Genomic DNA, 25,324 nt, shown 5'->3' with positions numbered 1-25,324 from the left:
CAGCAGGATTAGAACGAACATCAGGTATTCAAAATAAGTGGAGTTGACCACATACCAGACTTTGTACTGGTACTGGTTTTTAGGGATGTATCGTCGCAGGGGCCGGGCTTTCAGGGCATATTCTACACACTGGCGCTGTGAAAGAGACAGGGTAGATTTAAAAATCAAAACCAAGATATAGGTTGATCTGCTACCTCCAAATATAATAAAAATACAATGTGTTTCAAGGTTTTTACTGAAATGGCAAAACTTAGTAGAAGAGTTTCTTTTAGGTTGTAATCTGAATGTGCATATTCTACCTGTTGAAAAGCTTCATATGCATTTACTTTGGCCAGATAATGCTGTCATGCTCTTCTAATCTCAGTGAATCAAATGTTATAGCACACATTTTTAAGTTAACATTGTCCTTTGATCAAATCTCACAAGACTTTTTTTACCTGATTCCTGAAAGATGACAGTAAAGCCAGCTTATTGCTTTATCTTGTTGGCAATCTTTGCATGTTTCTCTCTGTATGTATTATCTCTTAAATGCTTATTCTGAATGCATTTTCTACCTTTAATGGCAACAAGGTGTTGTAAATTACCTGGTTTTTGTCCAGCTCGCAGTTCTTGTACTCTTGTTCTCCTTGTTCCTGAAATGTGACGATGACGAAACCAACGAAGATGTTCATCATGAAGAAAGCAATAATGATGATGTAGATAATAAAGAAGATGGAGATCTCAACCCTGTGATTATAGATGGGTCCTACATCCTCCATGTGGGAATCAATGGACCTATACAGCAACCTGAAAGCAAACAGGAGCCCAATGCAGACAAAATCTGCAACTGCCTTGAGGCCTTATAGGCAATGCTATAAAGTTTAACTTTGTGATTTTCTTCTACTTCTATCAAAATTAATTCACATTTGCAGATGCACAGACTTGCACTGATTTGAGTGTAAACTCTTGCAAAAGAGAAGTCACAGCTCTTACTAACTTTACACATTTGAACCTGTTCAGGGGTGAAATGTTTTCGTAGTTGAATGATTAAGATTTAAACCAAGAGTATTCCCTTCAGCTAACAGAAGACAAGGAACTGAGTTTTGTGAGGAAAGGAGATATCAGCACTTTCAACATTTGTTAACATTGCTGTTGTCATCACCCAGTGACAGAGGTCAGGGTCAGCCCCCCGATACTCTGCATGCCCATGTCATTCTGACAGAGTGGAGCTGTGGGACTCCTTGGCCGCTGTGGCACAGACAGCATAGCCTGGTAAGACATCCCATGTCTGCAGAGAGAGCATTGCTGTGTGTCATATTGTCTTGCTGGCTCCTTTGGGAAATTTGCAACACCTAGCAATACTGATAAGTGCCTGACAGGCATTTTATAGCCTCTTATATACATATTTGTAACAAATATTGCAATTACTGCTACTATCGGCAATAATTTTTTAAGAGCTAGAGGCAGTGCTGTGCACAAGCAATTCCTGCAGGCCCTGAGGAATTTACACAGTACATAAACACTACAATGATTGCTGCTACTATTGCTACATTTAAAGCTTTAGATTTATTTAAATACTTAAAATGGGAAAGACTATGCTGTGCGTTTGAATTTTCTCTTTTGAAATGAATGAGAATATTGCTAGTGTTGCACTGGTCCAAGAAGCACTCACTCTGGCCAGCCTTCAAAGGTCGAGACAGTGAAGAGGGCCATCATAGCAGTCAAGACATTGTCGAAGTCAAACTTGCTGTTCTCCCAGCTCCGGGGCTGTATCATCGGCTGGTTGACCTCACCATCCTTGTATGTAATGTAGTACCCTCTGTGGATGAAGAGTAGAGAGAGAACATCGCAGAACTGCATTTTCACTAAAAGGCCCTGAGAGCAGGCGGCCAGTGAAGGGGGCTATCTGGGAAAGGTCAGACCCACCTGCATTCTGCTGCTGTCTGCTTGGAACTATCAGTGCAGCTGTACAGCTTGCCCTTGAAAAGGAAGAAAGAGGAATGAAACGTCATTTCCTGACAGTGTAAGATTTAGGGCAGATCATGTAGCAAGGAGAATGCGTTTACTACTTGCTTAACCAGCTATAAGTATGTTTACATGCTCTTTTGTGGGTAAATCAAGAGTTGTCTGCATCTGGGTAGTTCAGAGCACAGGATTTCATCTGCCTGCACAATACTTTTATGTGTATATCCTGAGGTGCATGACCACCAAGTGCTGCAGAATACTAGTTGTCAGAAGGGTGGTGAAGGGCAAACAAATAAAGGCAGACATATAGTGACTGAACAACCCCTTGCGACTATTTGGTAGGCCTCTTCCTCTACAAGATAAGGGGTAGACAGTCTGCAAGTACCAATCCTTTAGAACAGCCTCTTTCACCTCCACGGCACTAAGTCATGCTACAAGCTATTTAAGGAAGAAGGTTATTGATGTTACTGATGATTTCTTACGATTACGGATGAAGGGCAGGACTTCTGAATATGCCTGGTCCAGTTTCAGGGAACTGTTGGTAGCAGGAGTCCAGGTAATGCTGACAGTGCCCCAAATGCTTTGCCTTTCACACAGAAGACTCCATCTCCCTTTCCTCAAGCTGCTTCATGCTATTTTATTTCCTACCCCATAATACAGCTCAGTGTAATGGATTAGCGAATGGGCCCGATGGTTTTACCTTAAACAACTGAACTCCAATGCAGGCAAACATGAACTGCAGCAAAGTGGTGACAATCACAATGTTTCCGATGGTTCGGATGGCGACAAACACACACTGGACCACATGCTGCAAACGGAAGATAGGAACAAAAAGTAACTTGCAGGATTGTTCTGAGCTGCTCTGGCTAAGGGAGAAGCCCAAGACTGAAAATGCAACTAAAAGAATTTCATTTAACTGTTGCCCGTTCAGTAATGTCTCTGGAAATAGGAGAGAGGACCAACTTGTTATGTTTCTCATTGCACTCTTAGAAGAAGGCAGAAAGGGACAGGAAGATAACAGAGCTCAGCTCTATGAAACTTCCAGCAGCATCGACTTACACAGTCAGGCATTCACCAGCCCACAGGAAGGGGTTCTTCTAATACAGCAAGGCTGTGTTAAAATAGACTTGTAAGCCCATCTGTAGCCCTAGCAAGCTACATCATGTAACTTCAGTAGTGATGCTGGGCCATCCAGCTGAAAAGGACCTGGGGGTGGACACCAAGTTGAAAATGAGACCTTGCTGCAAAGAAGATGAATGGTATCCTGGGCTGCATTAGGCAAAATACTTTCAGCAGCCGAAGAAGGTGATCCTTCCCCTCCTGGTGAGGCCACACCAGGAGTACTATGTCCAGTTCTGGGCTCCTCAGTACAAGAGAGCCATGGACATACTAGAGGGAGTCCAGCAAAGGGCCACAAATGATTAAGGGACTGGACCATCTCTCCCGTGAGGTAAGGCTGAGAGAGCTTCAGCTTAGAGAAGAGAAGGCTTGGGAGAATCTTGTCAATGTATATAAATACCTGAAGAGAGGGTGTAGAGAAGGCAGAGTCAGGCTCTTTTCAGTGGTGCCCACTGACAGAATAAGAGGCAACAGACACAAACTGAAACACAGGAGGTTCATCAGAACACTGGGAAACACTTTTACTGTGAGGGTGACTGAGCACTGGAACAGGTTCCCAAGAAAGGCTGTGGTGTCTCTCTTCTTGGAAATACTCAAAAACCATCTAGGCATGGTCCTAGGCAACCTGCTCTCAGTGGCCCCTGCTTGAGCAGTGTTGTTGGACAAGACAAACTTCAGAGGTCCCTTCTAACAATCATTTTGGATTCTACTGAAACACTACTTGCAAAATCTCTTGTAGCCTGAAATAACTTGTATTTGTTGTTTACAGAATGCATTGAGACTCTTCTAACCTTTAGTCCTTTGGCTCTGTTGATGGCCCTCAGTGGTCTAAGGACTCGCAGAACACGCAGGATCTTCACCACATTGATGGCACTGGACCTGGAAGAAAGTATTGGAAGGTTTGAGAGATACAGCAATATATGGGGTGTGCTGCAAAGGCAAGTGGATTTCACCCACTCTATCCCCCTTTCTTGTTTGAAATCCTACATAGCCTTAGACTGCTTAGGATGGTTAGACAGTCAACTCTTTGCTACGGCACTTCAGGGTAAGGAAACTACTTCTCTGATTTTATCTTCTTACATCTTGCTTCCTGATCATGGCAGGCTCAGTAGATATTCTCCTGGCTTTTACCATCTCTGCTCTATTAATGAAGGGAAAGGAACATGAGTAGGATATTTTTTTTAAGCAGGGCGAGCTGCCAAATACTCCGTAGATTTCTATGAGATGGAAGTTGTGCCAAGACATAATCATCACAAGACATTTTCAGATAAAACCCAAAGAAGGATTCCACTGAAATATTCACAGAAAAGTGGAAACTCCAGGTGGCTACAGCATAAAAAGTATACTGTCCACCTGGAATTTGATCCTGCAATGTGGTTGGCCTTTGATCCCACAAATCAATTACGTATTTACACAAACTTAAGGATGTGGAAACTTCTACTGAATTTATTAGGATGACTTACGTACTTAATTTTAACTGCCGAACACAACTACCTACTACAGCAGAGCTCTGCATCTTCCAAGACTAAAACCCTGGCTGAGAATCTTTTCCATGCTGTATGACATCAGACACCTCCTACTGATTTTGGGAAAGTTTTTTTTGCTAATATGTAAAGAGTCTAGTTAGGTCTGTAAGAAAGAAACAGGAGGTTAAAATGAGCACTGTGCCATTCTTAAGACCTTGACTCAAAGCCCATTGGACCTGACAAGTCCTGCTTGATTTAGCTGTGGAACATAACATAGGTGAGCTACTAATCTGTCATGATAACAATTGGGAGATTATTTCTTATCAGGTGTGACACTACTTAGGAAACTTGCTATCCAATACACAGTGTTTCACATGGTCAAGTAAATCTATAAACTTATTAAACAAACTAATAGATGAACTAACACAAAGTGGTGTGACAGAAGCAAGACAAACTCTCACTGCCACCAGTACTCTGCAGATTCTCACACAGCTCTTCAAGCACTTGACAGTCTTTCATTGACCAAGAACCACAATATCTTAGCAAGTAGCAAAACATTGTCACCTTATTCTTGAAAGAGGCTATGAAAACTCTCGGAGGGAATAGTAAGTCACTTAATTGTCCTGAACTGATATAGTGAATCAGAGATCTTGGAACAAAGCTAAATGTCATGATTCCCAGTGGGCCAAGTTTCTTGTTCTCATTTGCTCTTTCTGGAAGATCACCCCCTCCAGGTCACTAGTGTAGCATTTCCTAATTATTACTTCCCCTCTTGAGGATGAATTTTAATGGTCTCGAATCATCTGAGAAAAATATCTCCAGGCGCGTGAGAAAAATCTTACGCAGATAAGACAATAAGCCTGAATTATCACCTCCCAACCTGGCCCTAGGATCCCAAAAAACCAGCCAGTTGAATATAGCTCACTCACTGGATCCCAAAGGAGATGAGAGAAACGCTGACCACCAGCAGGTCTAAGATGTTGAAATAGTTTCTGCAGAAGGAGCCCTTGTGGAGGAAAGCCCCGTATGCGGTCATCTGCAGGAAGGCACATGAAGACACAAACACACTTTGCCATTAGCATCTGTTCAGAAACCAAACCCATCTGGTTGAGCTCAGAGTATATAACTGGGGAGGGGCAGTATTTCTAACATAACAGACAATTTACCCCCAGGCCCCAAAGGAGAAGTTGAGCCCCCATTGAAAGAAAAGAGAGTGAAGAAGATAGTAAGATAACTATGAAAGACCTAACTAGGGAAAGCCAATACTAGGTTCAATGAGGAGAATAAGCATTTTGAGTGCACTGAGTACATAACATTAAGAATCAGAAAAACAGCAGAATGACTTTGCAAAAACTACTCTTTGCAGTCATATGTCTTTCCCTTTTTCTTCAATGGCAGAGGACACTTGTGAGAAAGATGCTTAAAGGCCTCTTTAGCTAAACTGAAGAAAAAAAATATAAAATGACAAGGGCTCTTTTGTAACATTTTTTCAGTGTTTACACCTGCCACAGTGGACAGCTGAGCTCTCTTCACTCCATGAAATAAAAACAGAATCCCTCAGTGATTTGATGCTTTAGAGTTGCACTGAAACAACAGGAGGAATTCCTGCTCTCTTCAGTTTGCTCCTTCTATTCAGCTCAGTCCTGTATCCTATCCCTACTCAGGTTCCTCCATTTTTATTCTAGAAGCAGTTGGATTTTTGCCTTATCTTTCCTCACAAAGCCCAAAGTAAGATTTCACAAGACAGAGTGGTTCCTTTGTGGAGGTAATCATTACGAACATCTCCCAGAAGAGTCAGGGAAAAAATTTACCTATTTTATAAGGCATTCTCTGCCCCATCTAGGTACAAAGGGGTATTGAATACCTGCTGGATTTTAGCAAGATATCACGGCTCCAAAATTGGATTAAGTGACAGTGTAAGCAGAAATGGATCTCAGCCCACTTCTGAGCTCAGAATTTGAATTTTAGACTGAGCTGATTTACAGAATGTGACTAAACGAGTCTGCCATGGTTAAAGAGGATGAGGTGATGGGGGTATTTATACCACCTACCTTAGACTTGGTGAGCAATCTAATGAAGCTGCTTTGAAGAAACCTCATCCCCACAACTGCCAGTGTCCCTCCATTACCTGGGTTAGGAACACAGGCTTTGAAATTTGGTCCTCTGAATCTCATCTAAGATGTCTAAAGCAACTTGAAGCAGACACCATGAGACTGCTCCTCAGTGATGAGCTCTAGCCAGACTCCCAGCTGAGGAGTGTGAACTAGAAATTCAAACTGCAGTTCTCTGGCTCCCGCTGATAGCTCAGGATAGCATACCTTCTGCTGGTTTCCAGCCATGCCTACCTGTGACAACTTTATTCAGGGGAGGGTGGGAGAGCAAGTGGTATACCACGTTATTTTTTTTCACCAAACATCTATGACACCAGGGAACTGACTATCAATCAGTCAGACAGAACTTAGAAGGGGAGAAAGTATAAACTCTGGTCTTGGCTTAGAATTTATACTTAGAGACACATTCAGCTGGGGAAAGGGGGAGAGGTTCTTGCCATAACAAAGGTGGTAAAGATGCCCTTTACTGGTTACATTTTGTATGGCAATCTTGAAAGAAAGGAGACACCATTGAAATCAGGAAGGGAAGCTCTGCCAAGTTTAAGTTCTATATGAACTGTGGTTCTCTCAGTCCTGTTGGGACGTTTTGTTATATCAGAAGAGACTCTCAAAGAATGTATAATCTATGTCTTTCTCCTATCTGGTGCACTGAACAAGATTTTAGGATGCCATTTAAAAAAACCTTGGTGGTAAACTTGCTAACACTCACCATACCCCACCATGGCAGTGTGAGGCTTACGGTTGTCATCAGCAACATGAGGGTATATGGAGCTTGTTTCTCTACAGCCTTGAACATCCTAGGAGCATCTTTTCCTTCTGTTTCTCACCATTTACACTAATGTTGCTGTTGCCAAAACATTGTGCAAGGCAGCAGAGAAACACGCACTGAGAAACTGAGGAGACTGTGAGGCAGGAACTGACAAGGATAACAACTGTAGAATTTCTTGAATATTTGTAGTCCTTGCATTCCTTTCCCACTTGAACCCAGGGAATAGACAGGGGTGTTGACCTAAATCCACTGAAGTTAACAGGAGGACATTGGGAAGGCTCAGGTACTAAGCAGTACACTTCCCTGATGAAAACTGAGCAATATGCCAATGGGTTGGGGTAGATTCTGCTCCCAGTGAAGTCATTAAGGGGTGTTACCATTTGCTTCAGTGAGAGCAGAAGTTCAAAGAGATGTTTTGAACCGTGGCTTTATTATTAAGTGTTGCTGTTGAGATGTTTTCCTTTTCTGACAGGCCTTTTTGATCACCCATTTAGTAGGCGCATGTTCAGATTTATAGTGTAAACACAGATGCAAACTGCACACAAGCATAATATGTACATCTCTTTGATGACCATTACGGCTTTGGTGATTTTAAGTCATATCACAAAGCACATTTCTCTACAACAATGTGCAGGGGCAACCCTGCTTGCCAGCCTTCAATATCGATACTGTTATTAGGGTCTTGAGCTGCAAGATTTGAGCAACTCTAAGGTTCTGCCTGCCAGCATTTGGAACTAGCTTGCTGAGAAAAAAACCAAGCTGCCAAGTGAACCTAGCATTTAGAAAGTCAGAACTTTGCTCAATTACTGTTATTTAAATTATTAGCCTACCAATTTGGGAAAATTAGAGTTAAGAATAAGGCTGCCTATTTTTATTTTCTTAGGAGCTAAACCATTCTCCTGCACATTTCCCTTGGTATTGAGTATGTTCCCAAGAAATGGGAAGCCAGGTTTCAAACAGGCACTGCAACAATTTTCATTCGCAGCTACAGTCCTTAGTGTTCCAGTGATTTGTAAGCTCGGTTACCTACCCATACCTGAAGAGTGATGTCCTGCACTGCAATCCCTGTCTCCTACTTGACTGTGCACCTTGTAACATTACAGAAGTCATCGGCCAGCCTCTGGCTCAGCCTCATGACTAGCACAGAACGGAAGCCTTCTCTATGGGTTGTAGAATGTGTGAGAGGAGGGGTATGTGCTCAGGGTTCCTTGTATGGCAAACAAATCCTGTTTAGGAAAGATTGGCCAGGGTGGACAGAAAAATTTATGGGGTGATAGCCTTTTTCTTGGTCCCTTCTTCCTTTTTCCAACAGGATCATCCTTTTATTGCACTTCCCCTAGAAGGCCCTGAATTACAAGTTTGAATATCAGAATTTCACAGGAGGCTTTTTAAGCAACTACCAAAAGGTTAAAATAAAAAGATAAACAATCCTTTGTATAGAGATAATAATAGGGTTAAAACAAAAAAGAAAAAGAGAGCAAAAGAGCGAAACAAAGAGCAAAAGAAAGAGCAAAAGAAAAAGAAAAGAAAAGAAAAGAAAAGAAAAGAAAAGAAAAGAAAAGAAAAGAAAAGAAAAGAAAAGAAAAGAAAAGAAAAGAAAAGAAAAGAAAAGAGAAAGAAGGAAAGAAGGAAAGAAAGTAAGTGTATTGTTCAGATTGGTTACCTTAAGAATAATTTCTAATGTAAAGATACTAGTGAAGACATAGTCTGCATTGCCTAGGATCTGAAAAATAAGCACAATCGGGTTAGTGGTACTGAGCGTGACCCAGGAACAAACAGGCGTGTGTGTTAGCAACAGATAGCGGCAGAAAACTAGTAAGCTTGTGAACAAGTAATGGTAGAGAATATGGGCACTTTACCTTCAGAGCAATTTCAATGGTGAAAATGACAGTAAAAAATATATCAAAATAAAAGAGAATCTGTAAAAACAAAAGGGAATAGGATTGGGGAGGGCAGATCAGTGACTGATCACTTGAGTGGGAGATCACAGTTCAAAATCAAATACAAAGAGGATTGTATAGGAAATGGTTTTGTAACAATGTCCTGTTGAATGCAGGGAAGGTCCTGGCACAGAGGACAAGAAGCACATTATGTGAAATCTTTTCTGAGTTACAATTCCAGGAGGGCTCTAGTGACAAAATAACTTTTTGGTTGTTGTAGGATTTTTTTTGTAAGTTATTTTTTATTTTTTCAAATCTGATAAAGAACAGTGGATTCAAGGGTTTTCCCAAATAGACTTCCAAACTGAGAATACAAGGATGCCTTGTCTCTCAGAGGAAAACATGAGATTCTCTCTTATTAACTTCCATTCAGGCTTGTTCTGTGCCTCTCGCAAAAGAAAAAAAGCAAACTGCAAATTCATGCTCTAGCTACATTTTTCTCTATCCTGATTTGCCCTGGATTAGGATGAATAACAAAGACTCTGCCAATTGAACAGAATCCCAGCTCTTGTATTGCAATCATAATTTGGTTGTGTGCTAAAGGTGCCTGACTCAGATCTTTCATCTTTCTGCTTGCATCCTCTATAACAGGCAAGCTGAAAACACTCATCACTCCCACGAACTTAGACTTGGTAATTGGAATATTGGTGGCATGCATAGTAGACTGCAAAAAGTGGCCCTAGAGTGTCACAGAAGGCAACAGCAAGTCCAGAAGTGTAAAGTGATTTTCAAAGTAACTGCATCAAGAACAGAAATGTCTTTCACTGCTGATCAGCTGACATCTCACAAAAGAAAATAGGAACTTTCTTATTGACTAATGGGACCAGAATTGAACTCTTTGTTTTCAATGTATTCCAATGTTATCCACACTAGAAATGGTGAAAATTCTTACAGCTTGGTAAGCCATGGGCAGTAGGGTAGCTACTGCAAACTAGAGGGTTATTTTAGACCGTGCCATTTAAGCATGATCTGAATCCAGACTGATTTGCAGACACTGAATGTCAAATGGGGGCATGTATCACTTATCCACACTGTGCAACTTAAATTTCGTCAGGTTGCTGCTCAATATTTGACCTCAGGCTGTTCTCAGTTCTTCAAGGCTGTCTTGGGCTCTATCAATCTTTGTGACTTAGAGAATTAAGAAAGGGCCATTTCAAGGATGGACAGATCTCAATTGCATCCTATGTTAATTTACACCCATTAGAACTGGAAATGTCCCCTTGCATTGCTGCCTTGTAGGTCCTGACATTTGGTTATTATATCAATGGAATAATTTTATAATCAATGGGCCAGATTCATGGGCACTCTCAGGCTGTTTCACATGACTCCACCAATATAAAGCAGCCATAAACTTGATTAAAGTGGATGATTAGCTGTACCTGCAGCTGCTTTACATCACTAGAGCGCTGCAAAGCAGCTAGAGCATGCTGGTGAATTCAGCCCCAAAGCTGCAGCTAGTAAAGATGTCCCTTATAGATGAAATCATGCCTAATGAAAACGATCACTGCTCCACCTGTGCAGGCAGTACCATTGGTCAGCTGGCATATTTATTATTATCAGAATGTACATTTCCTCTAGAATATATTAAAATTAATGAGCACCTTGCCAAGATGCAAACAGGACAATATCATGATCATGCAAACTCTTAGGACTTGCTTGAGCTTTTAAGGCTGGGGAGTAATTTCCAAAAACTTGCTGCCTGAGCCCTGTGTGACACAAGAAAGGCGCAGTCACTAGCCTGCCCTGGGACAGAACCAGTGTCTTCTAGTGTATTCACTAGCCCTTGCTGGGTTCTCTGTTCCAGTCTTTCTGCTCTGGGACAGTGTGTGTGAACAGCAGCAACGGTCTGCATGAGTCCTTGTGCATAGGTTAATGTCTGATTATGTTGTCCCAGAGCCAAGGCAGGGGCAGTTTGCTTTCAGCTCACTTCTTTCCCTTTCAGGCCTTTGAGTCAGCACAGGGCAGAACACAATCTTGCTGTTCTGCTGTCAAAGTGTAAGGGCAAAGCACATTTGCAACCCCAACATCGTGACAGAGTCACCTTGTATGATGATACATTTTAAACATCTGTACCTGCAAAATTAAATACAGATTTTTACGCAACATGAATGGCTTCAAATACACAAGACAAGTTTTGCCCCAAATCTTCATCTCTTTTATCCAGGACAACCAGCTTTGACTGCTTTTTTTTCTCACCTAAATCTCTCCGCTACAGATTTTGCATCAGCTCCTGTGGCATGCCAGAAGCCCATATACCAGCTGATATCATGCTGCAGTGCTAATACATATTGACACACACTTATCACTACGTGGTGGTCACACTCAGCCATGCGCAAGTGGGTGATTGGTGGCACAGGTTTGACCATATTATTCAGTACCCTCCTTCAGGACAAAATGTAAAGCAGCTCTGAGATAAGCTCAGGACTAAACCTCCATTAACACCGTCTCTGCATGCACCTATATGTTTAAATGCATGCTCAGGAAAGCATATTTCGGGAACGTAGAACATCAAATCTTAAATTGTTTTCTTATTAAACAACAACATAAAAAATTGTCCCAGTCTTTAAACCTAGCAAGCTCTTCCATCATAAAGGCACCGAAATGCCACTGCAGATAGCAGAGATCAGAAGTCTCACATATGACTGCTGACTCTTCTGATTTCTGCAATGACCCCAGATTAACGGACATGGCCACTAGCAAAGTTAAGGAGCACTGAGTGTTTCAAAAGGCTAATAAGAATGGTCAGGAAAGAAAGTGAGAATCTATCTCCATGCTGGATGCCCTCCTCTCCTTCCCTCAGGCTGGCGAAAAGAGGAGCACAGCATATATTCTGAAGATAATCTCAAATAGTCTGATTCTAGCCTTTATGACACCGATTTCCCCCAGAATGATGGCATCAAACTCAAGAATATTAATCCCGATTTACACCATTGCGAACAAAGTGAAAATCAGGCCCTGGGATTTTTAGTTCAAAAGAAAATGTGGTAGGAGAGCAAATGTTCCAAAGGGAACTGGCAAATCCCCCAAATTAGAATTACCTGTATCCCCATCAATGTTTCTACAGCCCATTTATAATGCTTTAATCCCAGGGAACAATAATTTTGCTTCAGTCTTCCGGCTTTCCTTCCCCTACACACGCTTCTGAAATGAACTGGAGGCCAAATTCTGCACTTACTCATGTTCCCTGCAAAGCCCAATGATTTCACACACAGCCTACAAAAGGACAAATCAGGGAAGAGAATCACTCCTAAAGCTTCCGATGCAGTCTTTTCTGCCTTTCCTGGCTTCAGTACATGATCTGCTTGTGCCACACTTCTAACACACAGTGAGGGAACGAGGAGGGGAAGCATACTTGGTTCCTAAAGGAGAGGTGTCGGACAGGGTCCTCAGCTGCCAGAGAGATGCTGCTGAGCAAGATGAAAAATAGGATCAGGTTGGTGAAAATGTTATCGTTAACGATTCGATGGCAGTGGACACGAAACCTGCAAGAGAGAGGAGAGGCACAATTTTATCTCTCAGAGAACAGCAAGACCTGGGAAATATTTCCCCCTCCTCTTTTGCCAGAAGGACTGACTCTGGAGGACTGTTGTGCAGAGCAGTTTCCCTCACCCCAGCAGCAGGGAGAAGGATGGGTGCAGGCAGTTGTGCTTGGCCCCGCTGGGTGCTGGGCATCCCTGGCTCTCCACACCATCTAGTGGTGCACACAGAGTGTCTGGCTGCCTGCAGGACTCACACTTGGTACATTTGAACATACAGTTACTCTCTCCTAACATACAGTCACTCTCCCGACGGAGCCTTTTGTGATTCAGATGTGGTCTGAAACCTGCCAACCCAAAATTATATCCCTTGCTTTCATTCACAGAACCATTCCCCATTCACTCAGATGGAAAGCAGCAGAAACCAGCTCTGGGCTGGACCAATGTCTTTCTGAGCTGGAGTGTAACTGAGCAGGAGCTATGGGGCATTTGCCTTGCTAATGGGGCATAGACCTGGCCAAATGGATATACGGGAGGTTGGCATTTGAAAAAGGCTTCTGTGAGGACATCATGCCAAGGTGTCTGCTAAACATTAGCTCAATAAAAAGTGCTTGGTGCTCTTAGTGGGAAACTAGCAGGTAAAGAAGCAGCAGTCTCCCATCAAACAGCAGCATGCTTAGTGGAGACCATTACGGCATCTTCCGTATGTTGGCATGACGATACGAGAAGTTCAGCCTCGTAACAGTCCTATGCATAATTCTAGAGGCACTTCATTAATCTACTTTTGGCTGTTATACCTCCAAGCCCCTATTATAGCAATTTTACAGATGATTGCAGAGGTTAATTTACTTCTTTAACAAGTGACAGTGGGTGGGTGGCAAAGCTGGCATTAGAGAGCATGAGTCCCAATCATCATCAGTCCCTCCCTGTTGCACATACCCAAGTAGGAGTGGCACAAGCCCCGCTGTGGAAAGACTTGTTCTGAATTCCACTGTATTTTTACAGCCTTGCCTAACTTCAGGGCTGTGTTTGGAGGCCAAGTCCCAAAGGGGAGATGTTGGGATACATGGGACTGCACAGATCACTGGGCAGTGAGCTCATTTTTGCACCCTTGGAAAGACATATTCGCCTGTGCTCAGCCCTCCATTCACAGTGCTGGTCTCACACATCTTTGTTGGAAAGACAGGTGGGGCAACATGAAGCCACGTTGCAGGAGCCCAAGGGAAGAGTGTGAGAGAAGAACTACTCTCCTCATCCTCCTCTCAGAGCTATGGACTATCATCTTCCTCCTCCCTTTTCTTTGATGCTCATTCTTGATGTGTAGGATTGAACAGGGACACTTCAACTCCCTACTGGGAGTGGACTTTGAGCAGCCATTAGGACAGGAAGGTCCTACCTCATGCTTGACTGATTGCATGATGGCTGTCTTGCAATTTGGACCTGAATATGTTGAGGAATTCCAATTACTGACTTGCCTCCAGGTCCCTTATTTCTGAAGCTTTCATGATTTGTGTTTTCAATCAGCCTTGCAGGTGATATGAACACCTATTATGAGGGGCATCGCTACAGTTGTGCTTTCATGAGGATTTTGTGCCAGGGCCTTTAAAGGAGATACTGGTGAGAGGAGGTCTCTCGTATGAACTTCTGCAAGGGGCCTCTGCACCACATAACCTTTGGGGCCCAGCATGAAAGGAGGTACCTGCTCTCTGTCTCCTTGTTCCAGCAAAGTAATCTCTTAAATACCTGTTGTTAGGACTGAAGATGAAAAATGCACTGGCATCAGGCATGGGCACAGCCTTTTCCTTGAGGTGCAGCTCAGACATTGGGCGAGGCCGAGGGCCAACAGGCATCTCAGGTTCTTCCTCATCTTCCTCTGCTGCAAGAAGCATTTTTGTCTTTTAATGCAAAATAAATTCATTCCAGAGTGCTGGGGCATTTGTCTCTGTCATAACTAGAACTAAAAACTATGAATCATTGAAATAGTGTCATGAAAGTTGAGGTTCCTTGTCCACGTCCTTTCTCCAAAGCAGCATCTGCTGAACAGTGCTTGCCCTGGCAGACATTGATCTAGTCTCTTTGTAAAGTCATTAATGATGGGAAACCTATGATACCCTGATAACACTCTCCTCAGGTGCTTCACTGTCCCTTCTGCAAAAAAAGCTGCTTACAATGACTGATTTGAATCTTTCTTGATATGATCTAAATCCGTTATCTATTTTCTTATTTTCCATGGACACAAAACCCAGAGAATTCCCTTCCTCTTGTAGAAGGCTTTTACATACTTGAGGACCATTATAATGTCTCTGTGAAGATTTCTGGTTCCAAAAGCAAAACAATAGTCTTTCTCAAGATGCCGTGTTCCCTAGGTCTCTGATCATTCTTACTATTTTCTTCCAGATTATATGCAGGATTAACCCGCAGTTGAGGTTTTACGGTTGCAGAGTTGAGGTGGATTACTTCTTATATCTTATAATATGATCTTTCTGTCTAAATGTCCTTCATGGACACTTCTTTTCCTTGTGCTCTGGCATTAATTTGCCAGTTTCTGATTTGCATAAAGTACAGATTATTTACCACAGAACACTGCCTAGCCTGTCACTCTCCCCTCTGTGTTTGTGCTGCTGACTATTGCCAAGGGCGGCACTTTGACCTCATCCTTACTAAGCTGCATCTTATTTTCTTCAGACCACTCCTGCGATTTATCAAGTTCTGGTTTTCCGCTCCTTTTAAGGCTCTGCACAGAGCCACTGCCACATCTGGGCTTGTGCCTGGATGAATGCTTGTATGCTCCAGAGCAAACATGTAGCATGGGCACTTTGACTTACACCAAACAATTTTTTAAAATTGTTCCCTTTCATAAGTCAGTGGAGGGAGGATTGAAAAGGTGGGACCAAGGCTGAGACTCTCAAACCTGATGCCTATGGAGCAGTTCTCCAGGCACTGGGCAGATCAGTGAGTACCCTCAACAAAAAAATGTGGAAATGGGGGCTAACTGGTATGTGAAAGACAACTTTCCACCTTTGAGGTGACTTCTGCTGAAGTCAGATGCTGTTTTTGCAAATTACATGAGAGGATTTTGCTATTTGGAAGATCCCAATCCTCTCTCACTTAATCAGCAAGATGGGAAAAAACATTTTAAGAAAGGAGCCTGACAGGTTAGATGCAACTCACTCATCTTGCAGCTCGTGAAAAGGAGGAAACTCTAGTTAAAAGGTTGATCTTAAGTCTATAAAGTGAGATAAATTCCAGGAAGATTCTGTTCCTTTAGGGTCAGGTACTGTGCTTGACCTGGTAATGGACCCATCAGAAAGAACAGATTAATCAGCATGGATCTTAATCTAGATGTCAGAGACAGAAGAAAAATGGTCTTTTCAATGTATGTCATTATTACATGCAAATAGGATTCTTTCTTTACATTTCTAGTAGCAAGAGTTCAGCTGAAATTTACTTGATGGATTTTTGTATAAATGTTAGAGCTGGTACACAGAGTTTGTACTTTTTAAGCAGGTCTATTTTTCAACAGCTCAATTTTATATTGTAATATACTTTATAATACTGGCTTTTTTAGTTAAGAAACATCCTTTCAGAAGTACTTTAGTGCATAGCACTTGTAGAACTGGTGTTAATGTTAATGTTCATGTTTATGCAGTATTGCAATACTTTTCACTTGCACATTTCATCTGCATGTTTCAGAATGGTCTGACAATGAGCGAGGTAAGCAAATTTGTTTTCTTCTCTAGCACTCCAGAATACTGATGCCCACAATCATGTAGGAAGACCATAAAGAACATTGTTCCTTTACATTTCTGCTTGTGTTTGCCACATAGCAAGAAATACAGTAATGATTCTGGCAACCACATACCTTCAGACTGGAAAACACATTCAGTTCCTCAGCCATGGATAAAGAATAACATTCTAAATAGATTTCATTTTAAGTAGGGTCTAGAGCACCAAAGAAAGGAAACACTGAGGCTCAAGCAGGCAGAGAATAACAAGATTGTAGCCTCAGCTCAGGTCACCATCTAAGCTATCTACCTGCACAGAGAAACAGCACGTTGCACAAGGTTGTCACAAAATTATAAAGAAATATGACTCTGAGCTGCCAAGTTCAGATCTAGGTTTGAACTCTCCTAAAGTTGAAGGAAATTCAAAGCTGGGTCTGTCATATTCAATTATGCTTCATTAGAATGGTGATGTCCTTTAGTTGCGAATCCATAAGTACACACAGGATACAGTGCAGCATCACTGAGAAGTTCGATGATGAGCATTTTTTGCTTTTTTTTTTTTTTTACTCTACAAAGACCAGAACTCTTGTATAAGGACAAAGACCAGAACTCTTGCATAAGGACATTGCTTTGCTTCAAGCTTCTATGAATCATCCCAAGCTTTTACCTTCAGCTGACGTTCTGCATTCTTTGTCTGTTTCTGTGCTAGACTGCAAGACTAGCTCCCTGTCTTCCTACAATAAACATATCATAATAATCCTTCTAGTATACACAAATCTCTAGAAGAACTAGTCTTTCCTTCCAAGAAAGAGGATAGGTGATCTGACGAGCTGCAGATAAACACAGTATTTTGGAAGCTAAGAGCAACATGGTGTAGCAAATAGAAGAGGTTATTGAGAAAACTGGCTGAGGCATTAGAAACAAATGGGAGACTGAGCGAAGTAGCTTAAAAGAATAAAGGGAAAACAGATGGAAGTGGCCATTTGAAATTGTTTCCAAATACTGGGTTAAGGTGAAGGATGTTTTCAGAGGACATAATAGGACATAGCCATGGAAAGATTACAGATGTTAACAGCTTAACTAACAAACAGAAAACAGGTAGAACCAGCTGACTACATCTAAGAAGCAATAGGATGCTTCACTCAAAGCACAGCTGAAATGGATCCACAGGCAAGTGTGTAAGAAAAGGTGTGTTCCTATATGGGCCTTATATGGCTTACAGCATCTTCCATGTCACAGTGGGACCAATGAGCAGAAGGATCCTGGACTGGTCAGACAGAATCATAGAATCATAGAATTGTCAGGGTTGGGAGAGACCTTAAAGATCATCTAGTTCCAACTCCCCTGCCCTGGGCAGGGATGTCTCCCACTAGATCAGGTTGCTCAGAGCCCCATCCAACCTGGCCTTAAAAACTTCCAGGGATGGGGCTTCCACCACCTCTCTGGGCAACCTGTTCCAGTGTCTCACCACCCTCATGGGGAAGAACTTCTTCCAATCTAAACCGATCCATCTCTAGCTTTAATACATTCCCCCTAGTCCTACCAATACCCAACATCCTAAAAAGCCCCCCACCAGCTTTCTTATAGGCCCTCTTAAGATACTGGAAGGCCACAGTAAGGTACCCTCGGGGCCTTCTTTTCTGCAGACTGAACAGCCCCAACTGTCTCAGTGTGTCTTCACAGGAGAGGTGCTCCAACCCTCTAATCATCCTCGTGGCCCTTCTCTGGACACGCTCCAGCACATCCGTATATTTCTTGTACTCTAGGCTCCAGAACTGGATGCAGTACTCCAAGTGGGGTTTCACATGAGTTAAGTCGAGGGAGAGAATCACCTCCCTTGACCTACTGGCCACACATCTCTTGATGCAGTCCAGCACACGATTGGCTTCCTGCACACTGACGATGCATTTTGAGCTTCTCATCCACCTGTACCCTGAAGTCCTTTTCTTCAGGGCTGCTCTCAAGTCAGTCACTCCCCAGCCTACATCGGTACTTGGGATTGCCCCGACCCAGATGGAGGACCTTGGTCACAAGGGAACAGAGGGTACATGTGGGGATTGGGAAATTCTTGCTTACTAATGCCAAGGAAAGGCTTGGAGCCTTCATTCCTCAAACTGACTGCACAAGGTAGATGTGACATGTCACGTAAGCTTTGAGAAGGCCTTGGTGTTTCTGAGCTTTACACAGAAGAATGGAATATGTGACTATGGTAAATCTGATCTAACAAGGAATTTATAAAACTTTAGAGCATCTGAGCTTTTTGGCTGACTTCCACGAATTCTGAGAGAAGCGGTCAGGTAATTTTGTGAGCTGTTAGAGATCAACTTCACTGTTCACAAAGAATTGAGAAACGATTCAGGGAACAGGCCTGTTAGAAATGTCATCATACAATAGCAAATAATCAAGATGCTGTCCCTTTGCATTACTAATACTTTAGGAGATCCATTCAAACTCTAGATTCTGTTCAAAAGTATGCCAAGCCGAGGACTGTCACCCCAAGGCAAGAATGAAAGCTAGTTTTACTTAATTTTCTGCACTCTAACCCTATGCATGGCTGCAGATAAAATGTCTTTGTAGATATAATTTTTGCCATGTAGTTCACATGCCGGATTATGCTGGGCTATTTCTAAGCTATCCACAGAAGGTAACTAAAACACAATTCTATTATCAGTAGGCTTAAATTTTATATAAAGGTGGTTGTACCTTAACTTGAAAAAAAATGTAATGGTCTGCAAATCCAAGCCAGATGAGAAACAGAACTGTATCAAGCTGTTTTAATTTGTGCTTCTGACTACAGACTCCCACAAATCCATTTGCAACTATGGATGTGTGTCCAGTAAATGCTTGTCCCTACGGAGGTGCAGACAAAATTAAAGCCAGAATGATCTGCTCCAGATGATGTTTTAACAACAGCATTGCATGGTGTTGGAACCGGACTCTATTTCTGACAAATGGGCTACAAATATGGATGGATACAAGTATAGCAAATGTGGGGAGTTTTTGTACTGAAAATTGAATAAAATGAACAAGTGGGGTGTTTGCTAGTCTGAAACCCTTACCCATCTATTTTAAATGAACTATTGTGTCTTTTTTTACCCTATTACATCAACCTACTATCAGACATTTATTAGGAATCATGGAATAGGAGAGACTGTGTTTTATTACATGTTACAGCCTGTCAAATAATCATAAAAACACAGAAGAGCAGGAAAGGATCACAAAAAGCCCTCTGGTTCGTGACTCTACCAAGTCAGGATCAACTAATTATTATATCTAAGTTGTTCCTGGCCAATTTTTTTCTGACCAACACTCAGTGATGCTGGCCTTCCGCAACCATCTTTGTGATCTTTCCTAGCCTCATCATCTGAAAATTCCCTGGTACGAATCCAAAATCTGTTACCTCTTCATAATAGAGACAATTCCCCTCTTACCCGTAACAGACTTTTATGCATTTGAAGATGATTCTCCTGCCTTTCCTAGCTCAAATGACCACAATTCTTTCAAATTTAGTTCTTGCTTCATATTAGCATTGCTTTCACCACGCTGTTCTGCACTCCTCCCAGTTCATGCCCACTATTCCTAAGCAGAGCATCCAAAATGAGATATGATATCCCAGCTGACGTCTCATCAACGGTGAAGAGAATAAAACAATTGCTTTGCTCTGGTTAGCTTTCACTGGCTAGTTAGACGAAACCCATAACGGGACTAAAGGGTCATGTTTTCACTGTTTATAAATCTCTCCACTTGCTTGTCTTTTGAAAGACAGCAAAATATTGTTGGTAATCATAGAACTTGCGACCACAAGTTTCAGATTCTTTTTTCAAGGGCTGTTACCTAACTAGCTGTCACCTAAGACCCTTTATTTGTGAGTTGTTTGTTCTTGTCTATGTGTAAAACCTGGCACTTTCAATTTTATTTAGACCATCTATGCCAGTTCCTCAAGAGCTCTTTGAATTCTAATGCTGCCCTCCAGCATGCTTTCTGTCCTTGCTAGTCTCATGTCATCTGCAAATGTAATGAGCATATTTCCTCTTCCATCATTCAGGTCATTAACAAAGAGCTGAACTGAACTGAAGACAAGACCTTGGGTTGTAGAACTTCACTTGGGCCATCACTACTCTCCTCATAAACGATCTGACCAACTTCTGTCCCAATCACCTACACCATGTTTTTCTAGCTGGTTTATGAAAATGTTATAAGACAGCTAGAACCCATAGCAAAGATAAAGAATAGGACATCTACTTGTTTTCCTGTTCCTACAAGTCTTGTCAGCCCCTTTTAAAAGAAAATAAGAGTGGTTTGATATAGTTTGCTCTTGGCAAATCTATGTTGGCTGCTAGTTACCTCTTTATCTTGCAATCATACAGTTTGTTTAATCATTTGTTCCAGCACTTCTCCAAGAATGGAAGTTGAACTGACTAGCTTATAATTCCTCTGCTCCAACTCCATACCTCATTCAGGGTCTCTTGAAGAAAAACTGCTCAAAGTTCTAAGATTTCTTCAACCAATCTTTTACGTATCTGAAGTTACTTATGTCCAATTGACTCGAAAACCAGCCTAAACCATGCTGTAGCTTGCTTTTCCCAATTCTAGGCTGAGATCCTATGCCTTTAAAATTATGCTAATGTCTCTGCCTATTTTGATTAGAAAAAAAAAGTGTAAAAAGACATTAAGTACTTTGTCTTTGATGAATATCTATTCTGAATCTCCCCTGAGCACTGAGTACTGAAAAAACAGATGGAAAACAAAGTCATATGTATATTTTCATATACAGAGATTTGAATATTGATTTGTTGAATCAGGGGTAAGAGGAAGAAGATACATACCTGGTGCTTCTGTTGTGGGATATGGGCTCTTCTCTTCATTTTCACTGGGCTGATAATCATCTACGTTGATCTGACAGAAGCAGAAGAAGAAGGAATGCCTTTATCAGACAAGGCAGAGGGATTTTATTCCCTCAGAAACTCAAGCTGTTCATGCCATCGTTGCACAGAGTGCTGGCTGGCAGCAGGCCATACCTTGGTAGCAGGTGGAGATTCTCCATCAGCAGTGATGGATTTCAGTTCGATTTTCTCCTCCTTTGTCTCCTCCTCCACAGCTGTTTTTTCTATCTCCTGTTTCTTTTCAGGACTAGCAGTCCTAACAATTTTACGAGATAAAAAGTAAAGAGTTATAAAGGTGAAAAGAAGTTTCCCTTTCGGGAACTTCATGTAGTACAGCACACACCATGAGAACAAACAGCTGGCTGGCATCTCCATTCCGCATCCAGCTTACACGCCAGCAATTCCACCTTGTCCTCATCTGCAGGAAAAGGCAGAGACTCTGCTCTAATTTTATATATCATCCTTTTATTTTATAGCTTTCTCAATGGCATGTGGTTGTGAGCATGGATGGGTGGGTGTGCATGTGCAAGTGGGGGAAGTATGTATCTGTGTGTTTGTACACACTTGCATATTATTCTAGGTCTGTCAGTAAAGATCTGTGTTCACCCAATGACAAAGGCATGAACCATTTTCAATCCATATCTCGTGGACTGCCACTGGGTTGCTTACAAAGTTTTGCCCCTCATTGCACTCCCAGAGCCAGGAAAACCTGCTGACTAGCATGCAGGATGAAGCAGAACCCCTGCACAAGAGATCTCCTCCAAGCAGCCTGGAAGGCAGTGACTAGAAATAACCAGTAAGGAGAGGCTTCCCTGCTGTTGGCAGCTGGGAATGACAGAGATTCTCTGTCATTCCCAATTCATGCCTCCTCAGAGCCTGAAGAAAAACTAAAAGAACTGGCAAGATGCCACAGCAAGTGGCATCAAAAGAGAAAGGAAGCTGCTGAATCTTGTCATGGAAATGACAGTCTGAAAAGATGTCTTGTGGCCCAAAGCAATCGGAAGGAAATAGAGAGATTCGTAGGGGATTGTAAGATTGACACTATTTGAGACTCATTCTCTGCTGATGCCCTGAAAGCTCTTCGAGCACCGAGAATTACTTTCCTCTGCTCACACCATTGCAACTGTGGGGACTCCCAGCTCAAATGTGCACATATATATGCGCATAATGTGTGTTATTATACTCACAGAAATGAATGCATATGTGTGTGGATAGGTGTATGCAAACGGATTTACCTAGCTAGCTTTTTCCTTTCTTTTTCTTCTTCCTCCTCTTTCTGTGCAGATGTTAAACTCTCAGCATCAGCAAGATTGTCCACAGCAATGGCCAAAAATACATTCAGCAGTATATCTGTTTGTGTGCTACTTAAAGAAAATGGGGTTTGAAAACTGGAGAACAACATTATGACAAAGGTTTCTTAATTGAAAATTTTTAGCAACCTGTCATCGGATTTCTTGGATTCTCCAAACTTTAATTTCACCCAAACATTCAGGATGAGCATTCAGCACACACAAACCTACACATTCAATCCAAATGGCTAACACAGTGTGTGGGGTTTCTAAAATTTCACAACAGAAAGACTGATATAAAACACCCAAGTCCAGACTTATATCTTAGTTTCCAGTTTCCCAAAAGACTCACACTTTGTGCCACAAATCCCCCTGAAGATAAGGGGGGTGCTGAAAGTTTTGCACCTTCAACAGTTTATGTCAATTTTATTAAAGCACACTTATATGCTAGAGCTTCATACCATAAAGTACTTGGGCTTTCCAGTTTTGGCCTCTGTACTTGAGTTAACCTCATCATAGGTATTTCCACGGACATGAGTGAATTTTACGGACAGCAAAAGCAGCACTCTCATTAGCAGTTCTGAGGCAACCAAAAAGGAATTAATTTAGTCTGGGCACTGAAGGGTTGAGCTGAAAACTCTGCCATCTCCTAGCAGAGAGTCCATGCATGGCCAGCCATGTCCACGTAGCTGAAGGGCAAGAAGTCCCAACTGTTCTCTTGTTTTGCCAGTCAAAGTTCAGATCTCATGTTACATATCTGAACACCAGCTTCTTTTATAATTTTCTTGAGAGACGGTCTTATTACACCATGATAACTTTTAAGTAAACCCCAGTTCAAGGCTTAGTCTGGAAATGCAGCCACCCCCTCCTGGGGCTTCAAGGTCTAATGGCTCCAAAGTCAGCCAGCATGTAGAGCTGGCTCACATTTTCCTCTGCAGTTCACAAGGAGATCCAAATTGTAGCTTTTTTAAGCTGTCAGGCAGACTGCCTACCTCGACCTTGAGATAAGTGGAATTGCACCATCTCACTTTGAAGAGAGGGTATGCAGGTCAACTGAAATGTCAAATAACAGGGTTTGAGAGATCTGAATTATGAGGAAAGGCCAGAAGAGCTGGGCTGAGACACAAGATGGCTTTACAGAAGAATCAGTATGAAAAGTAATGTCACCTCTGACACAGGAGGGCCATTTATTAAGGAAGTAGAACTAAACATGAACAAATTTGGAGCAAACTAAGCTATGGAACAGAACCACAGCTCTATGTTATATGCAAATTCATGTGAAAAGACACTCACAGCCTAATCATGCAATGTGCTTTGTACCTCCTGGGATATGTACAGTGCCCTCACTTCACCTTGAAGCCAGAGAGAACCAAAGTTACTTAACACTAGCACAGGCTGGAAGATAACAGAGAACACGGTTTTCTGTTTGAAGAACACACAGATTGCAGCAACTGAAATGGAGCACGATTCCTGTTAGTTTATACGTGAATTAATACATGATCTCACATAAATCAACTATGTCAAACATATGTTACTCCTATTACAGCATTTGTATATCGCATATTGTAGATTATATGTATTTTTATTCCACATAAGGCTTGGATGAAACTACATGGAATATATTACTGAAAAGGCAATCAAAGCTAAAATATGCAGTAAATACAGTAAGTACACACATAGTTTAATTTCTGGAGAAGGCAGAAAAGAAAAATCTATGAGACAATTAAGGGGAATGAAAAATAAAATCACTAAATGTGTAAAGATACTAAATAAAAGCTAGCATGTGGAACTGGCATGTAGCTGGCTCTCACAACTGTTTATATGCCTTAGTGCTAGCTAAAATTAAACAAACTTGTTTATCTTTTGACAGTGCAATGCCAAAATTCAGACCTAGGGAACAGGTGAAAATGTAAGGTATGAAATTAATTACTTTCTGACATAACAAAGTAGTAACAGATGGCTTTAAATTCAGCCTCACTTGAAGAAAAGAGTAGCATCAAAGGATACAGTTTCCACAGATGAAGAGGATGATGAAGTAAATACAGACCAACATTCCTGGAAAAGAGGGGCCGCCATAAGCCATGATCCCATCATACATCACCGAATTCCAGTCCTCCCCAGTCAGGATCTAAATGACACATTCCCACCAATAAGGGATACAGTGTTAGACCACACAGAGAATTTGAAAACCCCATAAACACAAAGATATCTATCATTCTAGAAAACATCCCCCCCGCCCCGGATGGTTGGACAGATAGCTGTGTCCATCTAGAAAATTAAAATAAAAACCAAACCAGAACAGAACAAGGAGAATGCAAAGAGGGCCTGTGCTCAAAGTGTAGATGTCCCCTTGAAGATCATGTCTGAAGACAAAAAGCTCTCCTAGACAACTGTGTTGAAGTCTCCCCACCTCTTCCAGGCACTTCCCTCCCAGGTCTGCTGTTTCAGATAAACTACACAACCTATAGCACTGAAGACAACCCTCAGCACAGCCCTCTCTACTGCTTTCCTTCACCTTGCACATGAAACCGTGGTCCTTGGTTTATCACTCCCAAAACTGCAGTCAGCTTAAGGGCTGTTGACGACTTCTCTGGTGCTGTGA

At 41.9% G+C, this 25,324-nt stretch overlaps 1 protein-coding gene across 1 annotated transcript in view; it reads right to left on the bottom strand.

Moving 5' to 3' along the window:
• Positions 1-25,324, bottom strand: part of CACNA1C (calcium channel, voltage-dependent, L type, alpha 1C subunit) — a gene marked incomplete at its 5' end in the record, with an annotated part of 196,950 nt that overhangs the window by 71,546 nt on the left and 100,080 nt on the right. The window contains 15 exons of the mRNA XM_009875416.1: positions 1-135; positions 585-786; positions 1,652-1,798; positions 1,906-1,958; positions 2,645-2,752; positions 3,855-3,942; positions 5,459-5,565; positions 9,073-9,132; positions 9,269-9,328; positions 12,702-12,831; positions 14,569-14,701; positions 21,377-21,446; positions 21,569-21,689; positions 22,669-22,783; positions 24,730-24,850. The exon at positions 1-135 is cut by the window's left edge and continues 45 nt beyond it. Coding sequence (XP_009873718.1) covers positions 1-135; positions 585-786; positions 1,652-1,798; positions 1,906-1,958; positions 2,645-2,752; positions 3,855-3,942; positions 5,459-5,565; positions 9,073-9,132; positions 9,269-9,328; positions 12,702-12,831; positions 14,569-14,701; positions 21,377-21,446; positions 21,569-21,689; positions 22,669-22,783; positions 24,730-24,850 — 1,650 coding nt within the window. The remainder of the gene's footprint in view (positions 136-584; positions 787-1,651; positions 1,799-1,905; positions 1,959-2,644; positions 2,753-3,854; positions 3,943-5,458; positions 5,566-9,072; positions 9,133-9,268; positions 9,329-12,701; positions 12,832-14,568; positions 14,702-21,376; positions 21,447-21,568; positions 21,690-22,668; positions 22,784-24,729; positions 24,851-25,324) is intronic.

This window comes from Apaloderma vittatum, unplaced genomic scaffold (genome assembly GCF_000703405.1).
Source record: "Apaloderma vittatum isolate BGI_N311 unplaced genomic scaffold, ASM70340v1 scaffold528, whole genome shotgun sequence".
Lineage (NCBI taxonomy): Eukaryota > Metazoa > Chordata > Aves > Trogoniformes > Trogonidae > Apaloderma > Apaloderma vittatum.
This window is presented reverse-complemented; position numbering and strand designations above follow the sequence as displayed.